Genomic DNA, 20,119 nt, shown 5'->3' on the forward strand with positions numbered 1-20,119 from the left:
TATTTTCTGTGGAAATCAATGAAGATATGAAATGCTTGCTTAAATTTCTATCACAATTCATGAATGCCCACATGTAAGAATGTACATAACTACACACATTCCATGAGAAGGCTATAATCATTCCCTTCAAAGTTTATTCTGAATATAAATGCAACAAGATTGTGAATACCAACGAGAGAATTTCATAACTACAAATATCACACCAGAACAAAACAACGATTTCAGAAATTAATTAGCCAATGTTTTCTTGGCCAATAGAAACATATTAACTCGTAGAAGTAATGTCTGATCCACTTTCAACTTAAATCTATGATAAAAAATTAAGAGAACCCTCAGACAAGCACGGAAAATGGTATACTGCATTTTCTAACCAGTTCATTTCCCTTACTTTAAATTTGGATCAAATCGGTACTATAAACTAATAACTATCAATTCCAATATCTACTGTACTTCAATTTGTTTCCCTTTTCTGGAAAATTGAAATTAAAATATATTCACCAAATATACAGGTACAAAGCCTTGGATATAAACAAGTATTCACAAGTATTGTTAATGTATTGAACCCAACAATTTATTTTCCCACTTTGTTCTCGTGTAAGAATAAGAAAAAAACATTCATTCCAATTCAAAAATCACTTTGCTTGTGTCACTCATACACGTTCACGCAACTCTCACAAAAAACTGTTCTGTTGATTTTCTCCTATTAGTTGTAAAAAGTAGCAGTGTTCAGAGTAGTACACAAGGCTTCCATGGTATTTTATTTAAACAGGCAGTTCTCTGATAGCTAGAGTAGTTTCTCAGTCACTGAGCTGGTGGTGCAGGAACTGACTGTTGATGTTACATGTTCTTCCTCCTCTGCTTCACCAGGTGGCAGTAGTTGTCAGTTGACCAGTTCAACCGACACAAATTGCTTCAATCGTTCTAGGTATTGGGTGTACAGTTCCACATCATTATGGCCAGCTCCCTGTTAAAAGATAGAAGCTTAATTTTAGTAAATCACTGTAAATATTCCTTGTTAAATTAAACAATCAAAGTATATTCCACATTTTACATGAAACACTTACAAAAGGAGGTTAATAAACTAATTGTGTTCCTCGGGAAACACTTTCAGCTTTATATTGCATCACTAGAATATCAGTAAATTTTATTAATATAAATTTCACTTTAATATATACATGTGTTCAATACCCTCAAGCCTTTCACCACATCATGCGACTTCTTCAGGCAGATTGAACAAGATTAAAACATATGAGCTCATTTTATGCTTAAAAGTTATAAAACAGGTAAAAAAGGTAAATTTCCCCGTGCACTTTGCACCATGCCATGAGGCATATATAGGGGATGTGAGGCTAGTGCCCAAATAATTCTTCAAACTCAGTCATTTTGGAGGTGATGGGATTAGCACCAGGTTTCAGTTGCCTTTAGCCCCCCCCCCCCCCAGGGACTCATTTTCTTTGAGGCTGGGTGATCCCCAGAGCTGCTTTATGTGGGAACAAAGCAGAAAAAATTATATACGTTCATTAAAATGTACTTGAAATTTAATTAATAAATTATGGCATAATCACATTAGCTCGATTTTGTCTAGCCTTGTTGACAAATATAAAATTTGGATATTAAATTATTTGATGACTACTGAATCAAATTGGATATTTCAGTTTTGTCTGGCCAGTATTATTAAATTAATTTGGTAGTGCTGATTTTCATTGGCATCTCACCAGCACTGCCGAGAAAGAATATTCTGTTATCACAGTGGAAACTCAAAGGAAAGGCCATCTTTCGAGGTGGTTGCCAGATCAGGCTGCAAGTCTCTAACTTCAGGAGAACCTCTTGCGGCCCGATGGTTGAGAAACGCTGCCTTAGTTCACCCAGCCCAGGAATCGGACCCAGGTATCCTGCATGGTAGTCAGATGCTGGACCAGCGCGACTCGAAAAAAAGTAAAAAGGTGTGTTAAAATTAGGAAGAGTTTGCCCGGTCTATTTGGCTGGCAATCTCAACCCAATTTTAACATATATATTTACAAATATGTACCTATCATACCTTTTAACCATAAAATGAGTTCATAAGTTTTTAATCTTGTTCAATTCTCCTGAAGAAGTCACATGATGTGGTGAATGGCTTGAGGTTAATGAATACAAAGGTATGTGTCAAAACTGAGTTACATTTATATTAATAAGAGATCTCAAACATGTTTCAAATGAATTTAAATTGATATTGGTACTTTTATCAGAATAAGCAAAAATTTCATTCGGGTCCATAGCTAATGCGAATACTGACGAAAAAGAGCACTTTTTGCTTATTTCCATAATATGTAATTTAGAACATATGGTGCATTTTCCTAGTTTTCCTAAACTAGCAGAGAATGCCCTCTTTCCAAGAATGGCAAAATTTGTTATGCGGAATTAAATGGTGCAGGAGTGGGTAAGGCCAGCCACTGTGTTTAACAATTGGCAATCCCATCAACCTTAATTTCCTTAGTGCTGTCTTTAACATCCAAGAATGTATTCTTCCATCATTTAAAGGGGATTTTAATCTTATTGTTTTAACTTCCTCCCCCAAAGAAGCTAGGTGAACTTGGTGAAATCACGAATTGCAACTACAACATACATTGTAGGTCCAGATTCTTGTACTGAAACTAAATATGTTTAAACAATTCATGAGAAAAATGTGTTCATATTCTGTTCAGGCAACTTTCATGGACATTTAAAGGGGGGTCACAACTGCTTCCCAACATATGAATATCACGTAAAATTATATGTAATTTCTTCCTAATTTGATTAATACAAGAGACTGTTCCATAAGGTTCAGATTTTTATGTGGCTAAAACATGCAAAATATGTACAAGGCATGTACATACAGATTTTCATGGCTTTCACAAAATTAAGCAAAATTAAGGAGACGATCCTGACACTATCAGATAAAAAATACATTTTTTTTGGAAAAATTCCATTCTGAAAATTGTCCCACAAATACAGTGCGTTTCTCTGTCCTTGTGCAACTGACGGAGGCCCGCTTAGCAGCCCGCCAGACGGCAACTCCCGTCAAATTGCTTGTGATATCTCCGCTATGAAAACCGCTAGCTTCGAAATGGCTTCCAAGTTCTCAGAATTACAGTTACAATTACATTCAAAATAAGCACGTTAATTGTCACGGGTGATGTTGGAAATGTTCATTACTTGTATGACAAAAAATACAAAAGATCATCTTTTCAGGATCATATATCATACAAACAACTATTCAGTGAATTCAATGTTATACCTTTGTACATAAGGAGAGTGGTATCACATCAATTATATTATATATACACTAATTATAATTAGTGTAGTTTTGCTCTTTCTTCTTCTTTTCTTTTGTATTGTTGAAATAGTAATTTTGAATTGTTTATAATGCATGTAAGCCTATTGTAATTGGAGCCAAAGCTCTGTTATAGGTGAAAATAAAATAAATAAATAAACAGCTCGCGGCAACTGAAACACATGGCTTTGCGCAAAACTTGTGAATTTCAATCTTAACCCCATTCCATTTCAGTAACTTCGCGATCTCAGTTCACTCGTATCTTTAAACTGGTTACGTGTTACAAGTGTTCTTGCTATTTCCATTGTTTTGTAAAGTGTGTGTTAAGTGTTCCAAGTGTTATTTGTGTTTTGTATATTATTAATAATGGCACGTACGTATACATTACAACAAAAAGTTTTCATATTTTGGATGTGTGCGACTTACTATCATATATAAGCATAAAATCAAAATTTGTTATTTACTTATGTACAGTGATTATATACTTGTCAAAGACAACGTTTCGGTGGCGACTGCCCCCTTCTTCAGGTCAAGATATTGGTAGGAAGAATTAATGAAGTAAGGAAAAGCACGGCTTTCAGCGTGATGAATGCTTGGGAAGTTAAGGGTTAAATTGAAAACGTTGAAATTGAAGACGATGACAGAATAGCTAGTTTTGATATAGTCAACCTTTACCCCAGCATACCGTGAGAAAAAGCCGCCGATAGCCTGCATAGATGGCTGATGGAAAATGGTACAGATGTAATAACTGCGTGGGAGTACGTGAGGTGGTTTAACATAAGTACAGGTTACAATTACTTTTACTGCAATGATAAAATATTTATGCAAAAGGAAGGTCTAGCAATGGGGAATCCCGTTTCTGGGATAGTTTCAAATATCTTCATACACTATATTGAAAATGCAGCTTTAAGCACATTAAATAATGGAGTCAAGTACTATGGGAGATATGTGGATGATATTTTAGTGATTGCGAAAGAAAAGGTGCTGGATAGCCTGTATGCGAACCTAGAAGAACAAGAGGCAAGAATTAAGTTCATGAGGGAGGATATGAAAGATAATAGGATTAACTTCTTAGATTTGGAGATCAATAAAACAGGTAGGAAAATTAAAATGAGTCTTTTCCATAAGCCCTTAGCAGGAGATAAGTACATAAACAAGGAATCAGCACATGCTATAGGACAAAATATAATGTCTTCTTAAATTTCTTCATTCGAGCCTTAAGATTATGTAATAGTAAGACTATGCTGGAGAAAGAAATAACATGGATTTTTGGAATTGGTAGAAAGAATGGGTATAAAAATGAAGAAAGGCAGAAGAATTTGAGTAGGGCAAGAAAGATATGCTCTAAGGATGATAATAAAGATAGTAAAAACAAGGAAGAGAAGAAAGAGGAGGAAAATATAAATGAGAAATTAGGGTAATGTAAGTATGTAACAAAAGCGTATAGAATTAAGTGTGGGATGAAAGCCCCTAAATGATTAAGAGAAATATTTTATGACTTACAAAAGAGAAGGAATGAGAAAGGGTGATAATGTAGAGGGAAAAAAGGGCGTATACAGAATCAAATGTCAATGTAAGAATGAAAATGTAGGGCAAACTGGTAGGAGTATTGGGGTCCAATGGAAAGAACACGATAAGAATAATAAAGATGGAAACTCCCGTACGGGATTATCCGAGCATCTATTGGAAGAGGAACATGAGATAGTCACACGGGAAGTTATACGTGAGGAAGACAAATTATTAAGTAAAAAGTAAAGTAAAGTGTTCCCCTGTGCATAGCACCACGCCATGAAGGCGTATAGGGGGTGTGGGGGTAACGCCCCACACTTTCTTGATCCGGTCGTGAGTGGGGGTGATGTGATCAGCATCACGCCCCTGACCGCCTTTACCCCCCAGGGTTTCCCCCAGGTACCCATGTTATTCGACGCTGGGTAGGCGCCGGGGCCGCTTCCACCATTAGAAAAGTTCCCGGATTTGAACCGGCCGGGGATCGAACCCGGGACCTTGAGCATGGTAGTCAGACGCGTTACCGACTGAGCCACCGCGGCCACCCTAAATTATTAAGTAGGAATGTTTATGAGGCCTCATTTATATGTAAAAATAGAGAGAACAAGCTGAATAGAGAAGATGGGAATATCGATGAAATATGGCTAGGAATGTTGAAAAAATGGGATAAACGTGAATATAAAGAAATTGGATTCAAGGTTAACCCAGACATTGAGCCGGAGGTTAGCATCATACGCAACTTCTTGTTTGAAATGATGTAATATAAGAGGAAGTTGGGGGAAGGAAGAAAATTGACTCACTCGCAACCTCGCGCATTTGAGTACATACCAGTTCCAGTCAACATGTGAATTGTGATCGGATAGTAACACGGGTTTTAACAGTTTTTATATGAGTTTTAAGGGATTTTAAAATGGGGGAATAGTCCTGTTTTAGTCATTTGTTATCCTAGCATTCAACCTGCCCACGTAAAAACCTATATCCTTTCTAAACGACGAAGCTTTGTGGATCTCCGTAAAGCTGACTTTTTGACCTGAAGAAGGGGCAGTTGCCACCGAAACATTGTCTTTGACAAGTATATACTCACTGTACGTAAGTAAATAACAAATTTTGATTTTACGCTTATTAACAAAAAGTTTTTAAATACGGAGAAACTAGTACTCACTTTATCCGCGAAACTGGTTTTTCTTCTTCATTCTATTAATTTCAGTGCCCGCTGCCACCATCCTTGTTGAAACTTGCTGGCATCTCTCTTTTCCCAATTATGAAAAAGTTTTTAGGTATGATTCATATGTGATTACAAATTTTTGCAGGGACGTTCGTAGATGATTTTCAACACAATTCCCACATGTGCTTGTTCCACACAGAAATACAGTGCAAAACCTTGTGAACAAATTCAGGGAAACAGAATCTATTCTCGATAAGAAGTGAATGGTAAAACGGCGTGTACTTACCAAAAATAAATTGGACAAAGTCTGATAAAGATTAGAACATAGTCCTCAAAAATCGCTCCGACAACTTGCACAGGAAACAGAAATTTCCGTAACAACAGCATGGAGAGCTACCAAATTTTTAAAACTGAAACCGTACAAGGCCACTGTTGTCCAGTAACTGCTATCATGCGATAATGAGAGTCGGGTAAATTTCTGTAATTGGATTTTGGGGAATGTTAATGGTGGGGTTATTTATCCACGTTTAATATTCTTCTCTGACGAAGCATGGTTCAATTTAAGGGGCCATGCTGCGTCACACAATAACAGGTATTGGAGCTCAGATAAACCTGATTTTATACACGAAACTCCTTTGCATGACCAGAAAATCGGTGTTTCGTGCGTAGTAAATGCATACAGAGTTATAGGGCCCATATTTTATGAAAATACCATAAATGCACAGATATACAGGGATGACATACTCACACCATTCTTCGAACAACTAACTGATATTGAATACCAGAGTTTTTCCAACAAAAGACTGCCACCTCACACACACAGCTGAAGAGTCGTTGTATTTCATTCAGGAATTTTTTGAAGACCAGGTTATTAGCAAAGGATTGTGGCCCCCACGCTCCCCTGATCTCACTGTATGTGATTTTTATTTATGGGGGGGAGTTGAAAAATATCTAGCTATGGGGGAAATTGAAAAATAAAGTCTATGCAACAAACCCCCACACATTAGAAGAACTTAAGGAGAATATCAGCAGAGAAACTGAAGAAATTTCAGAAGCTGAACTGTTGCGTGTTAACGGAAATTTCCTGAAAAGATGCCAGAAATGTGTGGATGCAGGACACCATTTCCAGCATCTCTTGTGACAAGGTACGTGCTTATTTTGATTGTAATTGTAATTGACATTTTAATGACTGTAACTGTATTTGTTGCAGGAATAATTATCATAACATAGTAGGCCATTACAGTAAAAATTGGCATCTCTGAGAGTCTGATCTGTTACCTTCCAAAATATTTTTTCTCAATTATTAAAGGCCGTGCCCTCCCGTCCCTACGCTTTCGATGCCAGTGTTGCCATAAAGACAGAAGTACACTCAGTATAAAGAATTTGTTGTAGTTTAGTGAAACAAAAATAGGGGACACTGCCAGTGGTGCCAACTTAAATGAGCCTGTGAGGCTCGAGCCCACACAATAATTTGCTTGTTATATTTTTTATTAGAAATAAAGTTTCTGCGATTAAGAAAACAGAAGTTTTCATCATTATAAACTGAAAGAATTCTCGCAGAAGTTTTCATCATTATAAACTGAAAGAATTCTCGCAAGTTTAATTACTAACTATTTTCAAAATGTTACATAAATTTTATAACATACTTTTCAGTGTCCTATATTATTTACACAAATCCATGGTCACATCGCTATTAGAAAATTAAGGGGGGATAAATGAGGACTTATAAACAGGATGAGGATTGATAGGCACTAAAAACTCTCAAAATTAGGAGGCAAATAATAACAAAATAGGCACTAAGCCTGCTGAACATTTTTCATGATTTTCATGGATTAGGCACTGAAAAAGCAGTTATGTCCGAAAGAAGCATTTGTGACTAAAACAGACACAAAAGAACTCTATGGAACATGAATACCACTAAGAAATAGAATGAGGCGGTTTTTAAACGTAAAGGCCTACAATATCTGGCCAAGGAACAAAAAAAGGAATTTTATGGAAAATCTTTAGCCTATTATTGCATAAAATTTAAAACAAGTCTCCCGTGACAATTAACGTGCTTATTTTGAATGTAATTGTAACTGTAATTCTGAGAACTTCAAGTCATTTCGAAGCTAGCGGTTTCCATAGCGGAGATATTACATGCGATTTGACGGGAGTTACCGTCTGGCCGGCCGGCAAGTGGGCCTTCGTCAGGCACACAAGGGACAGAGAAACGCACTGTATATGAACACATTACTCAATGAAAACTAGAGAAATGGGGCAAGTACTGCATTTTATGTTAATATATATATACAATTTTAATTGGAGAATATGTAACAAATTTCATGTATATAGTTTCTAAGTGTAATTTGCTGACATTTGTCATTTTTGCAAAAAATATGTACTAAAACCATTCACAAAGTAAAAAACACAGTATGCAGCAGCAAATTACCAGCAATTTTGTCCTATTTTTTTAAACAAATTGCTCAAGTTAGACAAATGAACAGAAGCATATCTCAAATACAATAATTAACATAATATTTTTCACTTTTCCATTGCATAATTCCCATAACAGCAAGTGTTTCAAATTGAGAACAAATAACCCAGCCGATTTTGGGAAGCCCATGATGGTTGTAGATCAGAAAAGACCAAGCAGTATATTATCATGGAAGCAGTTGTCAGCAGAGTTGTTGCAGAATAAAGGCACCATTTTGTTCCATTCAAGTTGTTTGAAGTTTGTTTTAAGTCCATTTTATGCACAGATAAGCTAATCGGGACTGGACTTGCAATTTAAAGTAAGAGCTGAATTACTAAGTGCCTCCACCGGGTATCAAACCAAGGTTCTTTTAATTACAAGGCAACAGCATTACCAGTATGCCATAGGGAAGATTTTTTCCAAGCATCATCAATTTAACATTCATTCTCTTTGCTGCATTATACCTATACTTCATGTCACTAAACCTTGCAGTAGGTATTAATCCGTCCGTGAAGAAGGTATCTCACTCTCAAATGGACCACCCAGTGTCATAGGAGCTGAGAAAATCAAACAGCAAAAGCCTGCAAATGATACATACACTGTGTGTTTGGCAACAGGGTTATATTTCTCTGATGGTGGTAGATTCGCTCTTTGGTCCCACCATTTATTTGTAGGTCTTTCATCCTCCCAATTGCATAATGCAGCTTTAATGTTTCTGTGTAATCAATAGGTATAAATTAAGCAGACAAATTGGACAACTGAGATGTATATTGCATAAAGTTGAACAATCATATTCATTCGAACTCTCCAAATTCCATATTTGTAGCTTCAATGGTTTTGAAGACATTGCAGCATTAATACAAATGATTACTGGCTTTTAATTATTTTACTGTCTTAAGACTAACAACAAATCCAAATATTTATTAATTATACTCCTCCCCGTCAAAAAATAAAATAATGGAAATCTTGAAGCACTTGCACTTACACTAGAATCTAGCAATGCATGTTACACCCTCTTCCAAAAAGGACATATTTATTTCATGCAGCAACTACAAGTCACATACCAAAAGCGTGAAAATGCCTAATCAAGTGATATAGTGCCAGCACGTGTTATAATATCAGTCTTATTTAGAGAGTTCTAGACTGTGATAAATAAAACATTAAGATTACTCCTCATAACTATTCAGATAAAACTGCATCAGCATGCTGCAACATTAAAATAGTAAAATCTATTAAAATACATCATTCAAAAATGAAATACTGTCCTAGAATTTTTTTAGATAAATATTGTCATACCTCAACCCATAGAGGTTCCACTGGTCGAGGACATTTTTCGTATATAGCAAGTCCATGAGAAAAATCAATTACTTCATCTTCCGTCCCGTGTATTACTAAGACTGGTGATGTAACTTTCGGCACTTTATCAATACTGCAAAACAAGAAACGAACATTAACGTCACATATTTATGGAAGTTTTAAATAACTGGTATAAATAAAGCTGAGAACTAGAACTTCAAGTTAACAATATTCTAATACTTTAGGTACAAGGTTAAATAAATGTGTCAAATATATTTCTACTACATTTCTGAATTACTATCAAAATGTCTTGAATGCAAGAAAGTATATTAATGAAGATAGCTTCAATGAAGTGCCTCATTTGAACATCATTGATATTTGGTTTATTTCTGAGAATGATGTGACTAGTGCTACAAACAAGATGAAGGATAGAACAGGAATTGGGCCTGTTTTCAGGTTATGTAATGACAGGCAATGAAGCATATACACATATATTAGCCAAAATGTTCAATTTGCCATTACAAAATGGGTAGTATCCACATGCCTCAAATTAATAACAAAAAGTTGGGACCTCAGCTGGATAATTATACACAAATCACTATTATTAACTCCACATCAAAATATTCTGAGCATGTTATGTCTAAGGTGATAGGATTCATATTACTCAATGTGGTTTTATGTCTAGAAGATCGACAACTTCAAACCTGCTTAAGTCAGTGGAATGTTGGTTGGTTGGTTGATTTGATGCTGTAAGTCCACTTTATGCACAGTAAGGCTAATCGGGACTGGACCTACAGTTTAAAGTGGGATCCGAACCACTATGTGCCTCCACCGGGTATCGAACCCTGGACCCTTGATTACAAGGCGACGACGCTACCACTGCACCATCGGAGAGGTCCCGTGGAATGTGTGTATGTGTGTATATATGTATATACAATTTTATATGTATTTATATTCGGGCTGAGCCAATGTCGATGTATCAGTATCAGAAAGTATCGGTTGTATTTTGTTCACCGGTACTGGCCGGCGACCCGATACTTTTCGGGCATTTTGACCTTACGCACGATTCGCAAAATCTGACACTTTTGAGGAGAATAATTAATAATTATGATGCAACATTTGAAGTTCCATATATTGGCCAACGATATTGTGCAGATTTTTTTTTTTTTTTACGTGAGAAGTACTTTAATGTTCTGATTCAACTGTTCAATATTTTGAAGGACAACGCTGATAAATCGATGCTTCTAATTGGACTGGAATACTCACCCAATAATATTAATCAATTGTTCCCATTTTCAAGCATTGGTATGGGTACCGGTTGGAACACAACAACAGTACATAAAATATCGCAACTATGAGGATAGATAATTAGTCCCAGCGCCCACGCCACAACATCAGGGAAAATAACTAGCACTCAATTTATATACAATAATTTATATTTTAAACTGAATTTCGATTGGTGGCAACGTTAGCAAATTAGGTTAAAATTCTCCCCAAAGGAAAATATTTATCTTTGCGTAACATGGATATTTTGTCTGTTGCTCTACGACACAAGACAGTAAGACCTTGCCTACTGTTCGCACCCTGTTGCTCTCTAACGGCGTAAAAAAGAATTAACATCCCAGCGCAGCGTTTCCTGCCGGTCTTCTTCCCTGCCTGCGCCTGGTGGGTGACCTTGTTGCACAGTCTCTGCAACGACGAGTTGGCTTTGGCACGAGGATAGGAACAATGGCATTCAACCTTGCTCCAATGCTTCTCGCTGTAGATATCAGGCCGTTGCTTCGGCGCTGCAACGTCGACCTGTACGTCTACTCATATACTGTGAAATCTCACAGGTTGCTTTCTTCTTTTTAACGGATCATAATGGAATTAGCTTCTTTGAAGCAATCAAGGGTAAAATTATTTGTTTATGTTCAATATATTTAACAGGAAAACAATGAAAAAATACTACCAAAAAGAATGCAATTTCATGGTAAAACATCCAGTCGTTGTGCAACACTGCAACAATATCAGTAACCGCCCCTGGCTTAAGGTAGTTAATTATGACAGCCAAGGTCTGGTATCGAAGTGTCAAAGCGATGTGGATTTTATTGATTTAAGTAAGGCATTTCATTCTTTGAATATATTAGATGATACTTTACAAACTGAGTCTGTCACAAATATCCACCCAATGGGTTTGAAATTACCTACAGTGGATAGCAGCCTCTCTTGTCATGAAGTTTTCAAGCATGCACTCATGAATAAAAAAGTTAAAACTATCGTAGACAATTGAGGTTGATTTTTTGTCGACCCTCCGTAGCCCCGCAATAAGGTGTGATTTTTGTGTAATTTATGAAGATTATGTTCTATACAAACGATTTGTGTTATTTTTAGCTTTAGGAGATGTATTGGAGTAATGAGAGTTTTTTGATGGGACTATTTATGTCATTTTCATCCTTGCCATCTGCATGTGATATGAAGGAACATGTTGTTACGTTGTTTGTGTTTTGTAACTTGGAGCCATGTTGGAAATATCGGAGATTGAAGGTTGGCAATCCTGGTGTTACGTCAGGGAGCGTGAGAATTACTGCAGACGAGGTTAGGTTAGGCCGGTTAGGTAGCATTAGCATAAATACAATGACAAATTATTATTTAGGCTGAGAGAACTAAACCTAGTTAGCCTAACCGAACAACTTATGCATTTAGCCTAAAACTAAAAAGCTATCTCCCGTGATGTCAGAACATAAGGTTGCTAAAGTGTTGTGCAATAAGTGAGACCATCATATGACATGGTACTGCCCCGGATTTTGTTTGGAAGGTGGGTGTGGGTTTTTAGTGTGGTAAGTGCTATCAATGAAAATGTGTGATTCGTTTGCCAAATTACACATTTTGCCCCTGCAACCACGTAGCAGAATGCATTGTTTTAAGGTTAGTACTTTTTAAAATTATATATTTTTGTTCGCATTGGAAATAGTTGTTAGGTTAGGAGGGCCAGTTTTGGTCACAATAGTGATTTCACGTTGTTTTCTTAGTACTTTAAAAAATTATGTATTCTTGTTCGTACTGGAAATGGTTGTTAGGTTAGGAGGGCCATATTTGGTACCGATAGTGATTTCACGTATTTTGTTATGACAGGAGTGTTAGTTTTGCTGCTGTTTGGGAATTTTTTACGGGGAAAATGAGTGATAGTAGTCCGGAATAGGAGTTTCTTGTGCTTATCTCCATTATTTGTGGTTTCCTAACACTGGAACCACTTTTATATTACGTAAAATGTTGAAATCTGTCGATTAAAAAAAAATCGACGTAATTCTAGAGCGGGTACAGTGGGTCGACGGACCCGATTTTTCCTCAGAGCATCTCTCTTGTGGGAAGGAAAATTTGGTATCCCATTCCCAAAAACACAATTTGAAGAAAATTTAAATTTTACGTAAATATTCCTATATGAGAGCCCTGTGCCCCCTCCCCCCAATAAATAGAAAAGAATAAAATATTACAAATATATTATTGTTAGGGTTCTACAATCGTGAAAATTGTGTTGATTAACAGTTCAATATTCATAACAAAAAAAAAGCATATGTGCCAATAAGCATCCTAGTCTAGTAGTAGGCTAGGTGAATATTGTTTTATTGTAGGTACCATGTATAGATATATAGGTCCTATGGTTGCAAATCATTCTCCTTGCCATGTGCTAAATAAAAGTGAAACAGGGACAGATTAAAGTCTTAAAAAAAATTGTATCTCTTGGGGGGGGGGGTTACCTTTTTATACATTGTTACATTATTTTCAAAAAGAAAAAACCTTCTCAAAGAGTGGACCTCTATGGTTTATAAATTCCTAGTTTAGCTACATGCCGTTTGCATGCTCACACAGGTTTGTTGATGTTCTTTGCATTATGCTATTGTACTCCTCAGACATCGTAACACGGTGAATATTGCAAAAACCTCAGTGAACAACTATGACAAGCTCAAGCACTGTGAATGATGAATGCCATTTTTCACTTTTGTCACAATGTGAAACAGGACAGAAAAGTCACAGGTACACTTATCAGTACAGCATGAAACATTCTGACAGAATTTAAACTTCAAGGGGCTTCCAATAATTGGATCAAGTAACTTTGCAATGTTATTCTGAAACAATGCATGAAATATTACAGAATTCTGGAAAAGTTAACCTACTACAAGGCAAACCATTGATTGATTGAGTTGGTGTTTTAAGTCCACTTTATGCACAGTAAGGCTAATCGGGACTGGACCTAGAGTTTAAAGTGGGATCCAAACCACTATGTGCCTCCACTGCTACGTTTCGGAGGTAGAACCGCCTCCTTCTCCACGAGCATCAGCTGATGACAGCACATTTGGCAGGGGTTTTTGATTTTATAGTTTTAATCTGTTTTTGTAAATTTTAGTGAATAATGACTAGTGGTAAAGATATATTTTTAAATTCGAACAAGTTTTATCAAATTCTCTTACCTCCATTCCAACCCGCAAAAACCTTTTCCTTGAAATATAAACTTGATGCAGCATGGTAGTGACACATGCCTAAAATTGCCTGAAGAAGGAGGCAGTTGTACCTCCGAAATGTAGTAGTTTCAAAGGAGGAGACTCACAATATCGTAAGAAGTGACCTTTTATTTGATATTTTTATTGTTTTCATAATAGAAATATTTCTTAATATTTATGAAATTGTGTACAAAGAGGGGAAAATGTAACAGTATGAAAATCTGAAAACACGGGATATAAAAGTAGCTAAAATAAATTGTGCATAAAAGAAAAAAAATGTGCGAAAAAATGAAGGTTTTGAACATGCCAAGAAATAATGGAGTGTCAAGAGTAGGCTTCAGACACTTTGCCATTGAGTAATTTTAGAATAAATCAATGTAGTCAAAATCAGCATACGATGGCAGGTGTATATTTGATTTGAATGAGTTAAATTCTGTTAATATATTATTATAAAGCACATAACACCCACTGGTGTATCCCAAAGCCATGTGCCAAGTGATCGAGACCAACCTCATCATGAGCACCTGGTAGAGCTTGGCACAGTCAACCGAAGGGATACTCCATGAATTTAAACATCAGGCGACAAAAGAAATAGAGGGTGATATTTATACCAAACAGTATCCAGGAATTACCACCCTGATCTCACACATACATGAAATTTTGAGTAATTATGTCAAGAAAATTATGTTGTACAAGTGTACAACTTGTAAGTTGTTTCATGTGTTCTTTTCACATGAAAAAAAAATGTTTTCAAGTGTAGCAGATGAAAGAAAGTGTGAAAGTACTAAAGCAATCGAACCCAACAATCCTACCTTACTCAAAGTGTATATATAGAACTGAAAGCACATAGGGACATAATGCTAATGTTAAGAACACCAAAACTTACCCACCTAACCTACCTACTTAAGCATATCGATAACAGTGGTAAAATATCATTCTACACAAAAAACACATAGGTTAGAAGTAGTAATCAGAAAACCTATTTAGTGTGTGCTTATTAACATGAAAAAAAATTGGGTAACAGTATCCTATACGCCGAACGGATTTCTTCATTTTACAAAAGAAACTACTTACCGAAATGAGTTTCTGTAGCATTTTGAAGGTTCGCAGAGGTGTTCTCTATCATCGTTGAACCTGTTTGACCGGCAATTCATGTATTTTTGAAGATAAATATCTCTCCGATACCCAATAGCCATTGCTTCCATTTGCTTTCTGTAAATGAACCGGATGTTGCACACATTTCATGACATAATCTCCTGTCACTGTTTCCATCCACGCCGTTGTTTTACAAGAAAATGACGTCCCTTTTTTTTTAACTATGTATGCCTAACCGAACCAAACCTAACCTTACCGTGAATGGATTTTGGGGCTATGCGTGAATGGTGTGTGGGGAATATTTCGGTTAGTAAGGTTTGAAGCACTGCATATCCACTACGCAAGTCAAGCTGCGCAGCCAAGTGCGCGACCATATGGTGTTACAGAAGCGAAAAAGCTAAGAACAATATTAACTGATAATGTCAGAAATTGAAGTTATTTTCGTGAAAAAAGCAAAGTAACACCTAAAATAATGTTTCCCAATGCACAATAGGTAAGTACTAATGTAAAAAATGACTAAATAAATGAGTGAGACGTGTTCGGCGCATAGGATACTGTTACCAAAATTTGATTATGCAGGCAACACACATGTATTATGGTGCTATCTGAATTACACAATCAGAACTTGGGACATCGCAGGATCTTTGAAATAGTAATAAGGAAGTATTTATGTTATGGTAGTTATTGTTGGCAGTCCCCTTTGTGTTAAAATATTGTATATTCACACTGGAAAGAAAAGAAAGATGCTAAAACTACCTAAGTTACTCTAAAGTAATAAATGCTAAGTCTACTAAGACAAACTAGTCTGACTTGAGATTAACTGAAATATATAAGCAGATCTTTTTTTTTTTAAAGAAAAAAAATTAAAGCAGTTTTCCCGTAACAGCAGCATTAAGCAAGAAAATTAGGGAACGACTTAAGATGACCAGACCCCTCTCGGATTTTCTTCATATTTGGCATACTCACCAATTGAGGCCTCCCAATCACGAATCTGAAGTTAAAAGTTGTCGAAAACTTCTAGAAATTGCAAAATAAGCTAAAATAAGGAGTTAGTTTTCGGAATGGAAACCGTTGATTTTCACAATTTTTTTTGTTTCACAAGGAAATATATATATTCCTTGATACTACCACGACACCAAATTTTAACTATGTTTGCCTAACCTAACCACACATCAATGGTCCGTGGGGTTAGTCTCAATGTTTCACAATTATTTTACAATTTATATATCCTGATACTACCACGACACCAAATTTTAACTATGTTTGCCTAACCTAACCACACGTCAATGGTTCGTGGGGCTAGCGTCAATGGTTCGCAATTATTTTGCAATTTCTAGAAGTTTCCGACAAATTTTAACTTCAGATTCGTCATTAGCAGGCCTCAATTAGTAAGTATGTAAAATATGAAGAAAATCGGAGAGGGGTCTGGTCATCTTAAATCATATTGAAAAATTAGTAAAGCATGACCTCCACCTACAGCAACCAGAAACAAATAGATATTTGTTGTCAAACACATGGGTTTAAAAAATCTTGACATAAATTGCTCTAGTATTCACTAAAAATCTCATACACACGTATACATACATACATATAGGCATGTAGTAAATTTAGTATGATGTACAACTGGAGGACTAATGTGCAAAACAATCACAAGTAACAAAGTTCAACTCCAGTAAACAAAATGAAGACTACAATATTTTGGACCAACTTCTGACTGAGGTATGTTTATCTCTCATGTAAAACATACATACTCAAGAAGAAGTATGATTTTTCGGTAACAGTTCGTTATATCGGAGACTGATTTCTTCATCTTTACAGAAGAAACTACTTACGGAAATGAGTTTCTGTAGCATTTTGAAAGATCGTGGAGGTATTTTCTCACCGTAGAATGCTGCACAACAAGAAATAAGCACTTTTGATATAATAAACTTGCATTTTGTGCAAAGCGACAACATTATGATGTTGTTTCCATTATGCACCAGCAGATGGCGCGAGTGTCGAAAGTCACGCAGTCTCGCCAGTGTTTCCAAATGTGCCTTTTTTCACGAGAATTTTTTTTAACTATGCTTACCTAACCCAACCTAACCTTGCCGGAAATGGTCCATGGGGCTATCGTGAATGGTTTTTGGGGCTATCGTGAATGGTTTTTAGGGCTATCTGTCAATGGTTCGTTGGGGCTATCCGTCAATGGTCTGTGGGGCTATCGTGAATGGTTTGTGGGGCTATCATGAATGATTTTTTGGGGCTATCCATCAATGGTTTATGATGACATAACGAACACGAAAGTAGGTATTTTTCGGTTAAGAAGGTTGAAACACTGCATACCCACTCTAAATCGACAAAACACAAGCATGACACGTGATGATCCACAGCTGTGCATGCCATATTGTATGTTCCGCAACGGAAGAAAGGAACCAAAAGAATTACTCGTAATGTGAAAAATCGATGTTATTTTCGAGTAAAAAGCATAATGGCACCTTCAACTGTGTTCCGCAATACACAATTCGTCAGTATGAACCATGAGAAACACAAAATATCCGATTGTAATGTGTCTCCGATATAACGAACTGTTACCAATTTTTCTACTCCATATACTGTGCGTCTGACAGCAAGGAGTCACTTGTCGAAGTCTTGGTGCGGAGCACACCCAGCTTGCAAAAAATGCCAAAACTAAATGCTAAGAGCTCTAAACCTGGCCCTCCTAACCTAACAATTCCACTTAGGTTAGAAGGGCCAGGTTTAGAGCTCTTAGAATTTTGGCGTTTGTTGCAAGCTGGGTGTGCCCTACACCAGACACTCGCTTGTTGACTTAACTAGGTATGAATTTGTGCTGCCATCTACAAAGTATCTGGTGTCAAAAGTACAATCTCAATGATAGCTTTGCAGTTTTAAATTTAGTTTGCTTTACATATTCCATAATTTGTTATTGGTGTAAAAATATCACTCCCCTACCAAAATGCTTAAGTTAATGGACATGTAACTTTTTGAAGCAGAAAACACATATCCAGCAGGTGATATTTATGAAGGCAACACCCTCCACGCCCCATGCTTGCTATGAAATTTATGCACAATCCTTCTCTTCTTGAGACATTAATTTGCATTCATTTACTACCTCTTCAATTACACCCTCATTATTCTCAATGCCCAGTAAAAACAAGCAGCATACAGAGGTCAGACCCGATGTTTTAATGTGTCATGTAGGTGAATTGGAGAAATATGCAGCCAATTGCAGTTTTTGAACTAAATAGGTGAAGGAACGAGTACAATGAAATAGTCATGCCTTACCAAAGTGAATCAACCATGCAAAACAAGAGTAACAATGACACTACAACACATAACAGATGCACTGCAGTAATATTTCACATAGCCTATAATAATCTATAGTTAGATCTTTTCATATTCACTGTAATTAAATAAATTCATTTTAGGAATGGCTAAAGGAAGATTACGTACAATTACACCACAAACTTAAATATTATGCTGTAGTTGTACTCTCCTTGCCAGATTCAAATCTCACCTTGGAAAGGCGTCAAAAAACCATGTCCTCTTGGTGTTAGGAAAAGCAACTCTCATTCCAGACATCAATGGGGAATGAAGGATCACAGCTCCAACTTCATATCTTGAGGCTAAGTCCACTGTTGGCACTGTTCCTATACTCTGGCCATACAATATGATATTTTCTGGCGAAATCCCATACGTAGTACGCAAGGCATGCCAGGCAGCATCAATATCTGCATATAAGTTTTTTTCAGACGGTTTTCCAGTACTAACACCATAACCAGAATAATCGTAGCTAAATATATTACAGTTAATACGTGATCCAAGACCAAGATAAAAACTACTCATTTGACCTAGATCGACTGCATTACCATGAGAAAACAAAATCGTAAACCTTGCACTGTTTGTACACCTCACAAACACACAAGCAATACGACTGCCTCTCGAAGTCCTCGTAAAAAATCCTTCTATGTTTTCCTTTTCCCTTTCTGAGTATTGCCATTCTGCTCTCTCTGTTAAACTTAAACTGAATTTTGCACCCGTATCATCTGCTTGAAAACAGTACGTAGGTTCAGGAGGAAGAAATGCTAACTTGGCGGCGATTCTTGACGGCCACGGAGGACAACAAAACAAGCAGCAAAGCTCGCTTAAACTTAGTCCATTCATTGCTGATCTTCGTTCACACACATGCACACCTGTCCTGACAAAACCTTTACCACCTTCCAACAAAATTCCTATCACAACACGTCTACTAACTCATAAAATTACACAATGCACTTCAACATTGACTCATTCCGTAAGTATCAGGCAGCCATGACAGTCCCCCTTCAGTTCAGCAGCAGCATACCATCGTGACGTCACCTAGGAAGACGTGAGTTAGAGAAATGATTTCAGTTGAAAGTGAATGATAAACTTTATGTAATTTTACCACCGTGATTGCAGCATGTTCAACATCCCTCATATGCACATATAAAAAGAATCTTTCATTGTTCAATTAAGTAATTTAACACTCACAAAATTTTCATTCGAAGTAAAAAAAAAAAAGGAAAACAATTGCCATGAAATCAGCAAGAGGTTATGAAACTTTCAGCTGTCGCACAAGTCATGCCAGCCGCAAATGAACAAGTACTCCGCCTCAACTTATGAACGGATCATTCATGAGTGAGTAATTTCAGATCATCAAACAGCATGGGCGTCCGCGGATATTTTTCCAGGGGAGACTGGGACAAGCAATACATTCCCTTCTTAAAATACTGCTTCAGTTTGAAGCAGTGGCGTAACGACCGCAAACCTGTAATCACGGATTACATCTCCTGAAATTTTGTACAATACCA

At 36.6% G+C, this 20,119-nt stretch overlaps 1 protein-coding gene across 1 annotated transcript; it reads right to left on the minus strand.

The window, feature by feature from the left end:
* Window positions 1-440: 440 nt before the first annotated feature.
* On the minus strand, window positions 441-19,887 carry LOC145994748 (alpha/beta hydrolase domain-containing protein 17B). The gene is made up of 3 exons (XM_083130969.1): window positions 18,805-19,887; window positions 9,715-9,847; window positions 441-964 (listed from the first exon to the last, which is right to left on the minus strand). Exons 1-3 carry the CDS (start codon window positions 19,449-19,451, stop codon window positions 881-883), a joined length of 864 nt encoding a protein of 287 aa, XP_082987095.1. The 5' UTR covers window positions 19,452-19,887; the 3' UTR covers window positions 441-880.
* Window positions 19,888-20,119: the final 232 nt, after the last annotated feature.

This window comes from Lepisma saccharinum, chromosome 11 (genome assembly GCF_977018435.1).
Source record: "Lepisma saccharinum chromosome 11, izLepSacc3.1, whole genome shotgun sequence".
Taxonomy (NCBI): domain Eukaryota; kingdom Metazoa; phylum Arthropoda; class Insecta; order Zygentoma; family Lepismatidae; genus Lepisma; species Lepisma saccharinum.

Excerpts from the sequence above, each read along its gene's own strand:
- LOC145994748 (XM_083130969.1), bottom strand. The coding sequence starts at position 19,451 with ATGAATGGACTAAGTTTAAGCGAGCTTTGCTGCTTGTTTTGTTGTCCT. Across the intron at positions 9,848-18,804 it reads TTTTTTGACGCCTTTCCAAG|TATTGATAAAGTGCCGAAAG; the intron begins GTGAGATTTGAA and ends CTTGTTTTGCAG. Across the intron at positions 965-9,714 it reads TGGAACCTCTATGGGTTGAG|GGAGCTGGCCATAATGATGT; the intron begins GTATGACAATAT and ends ATCTTTTAACAG.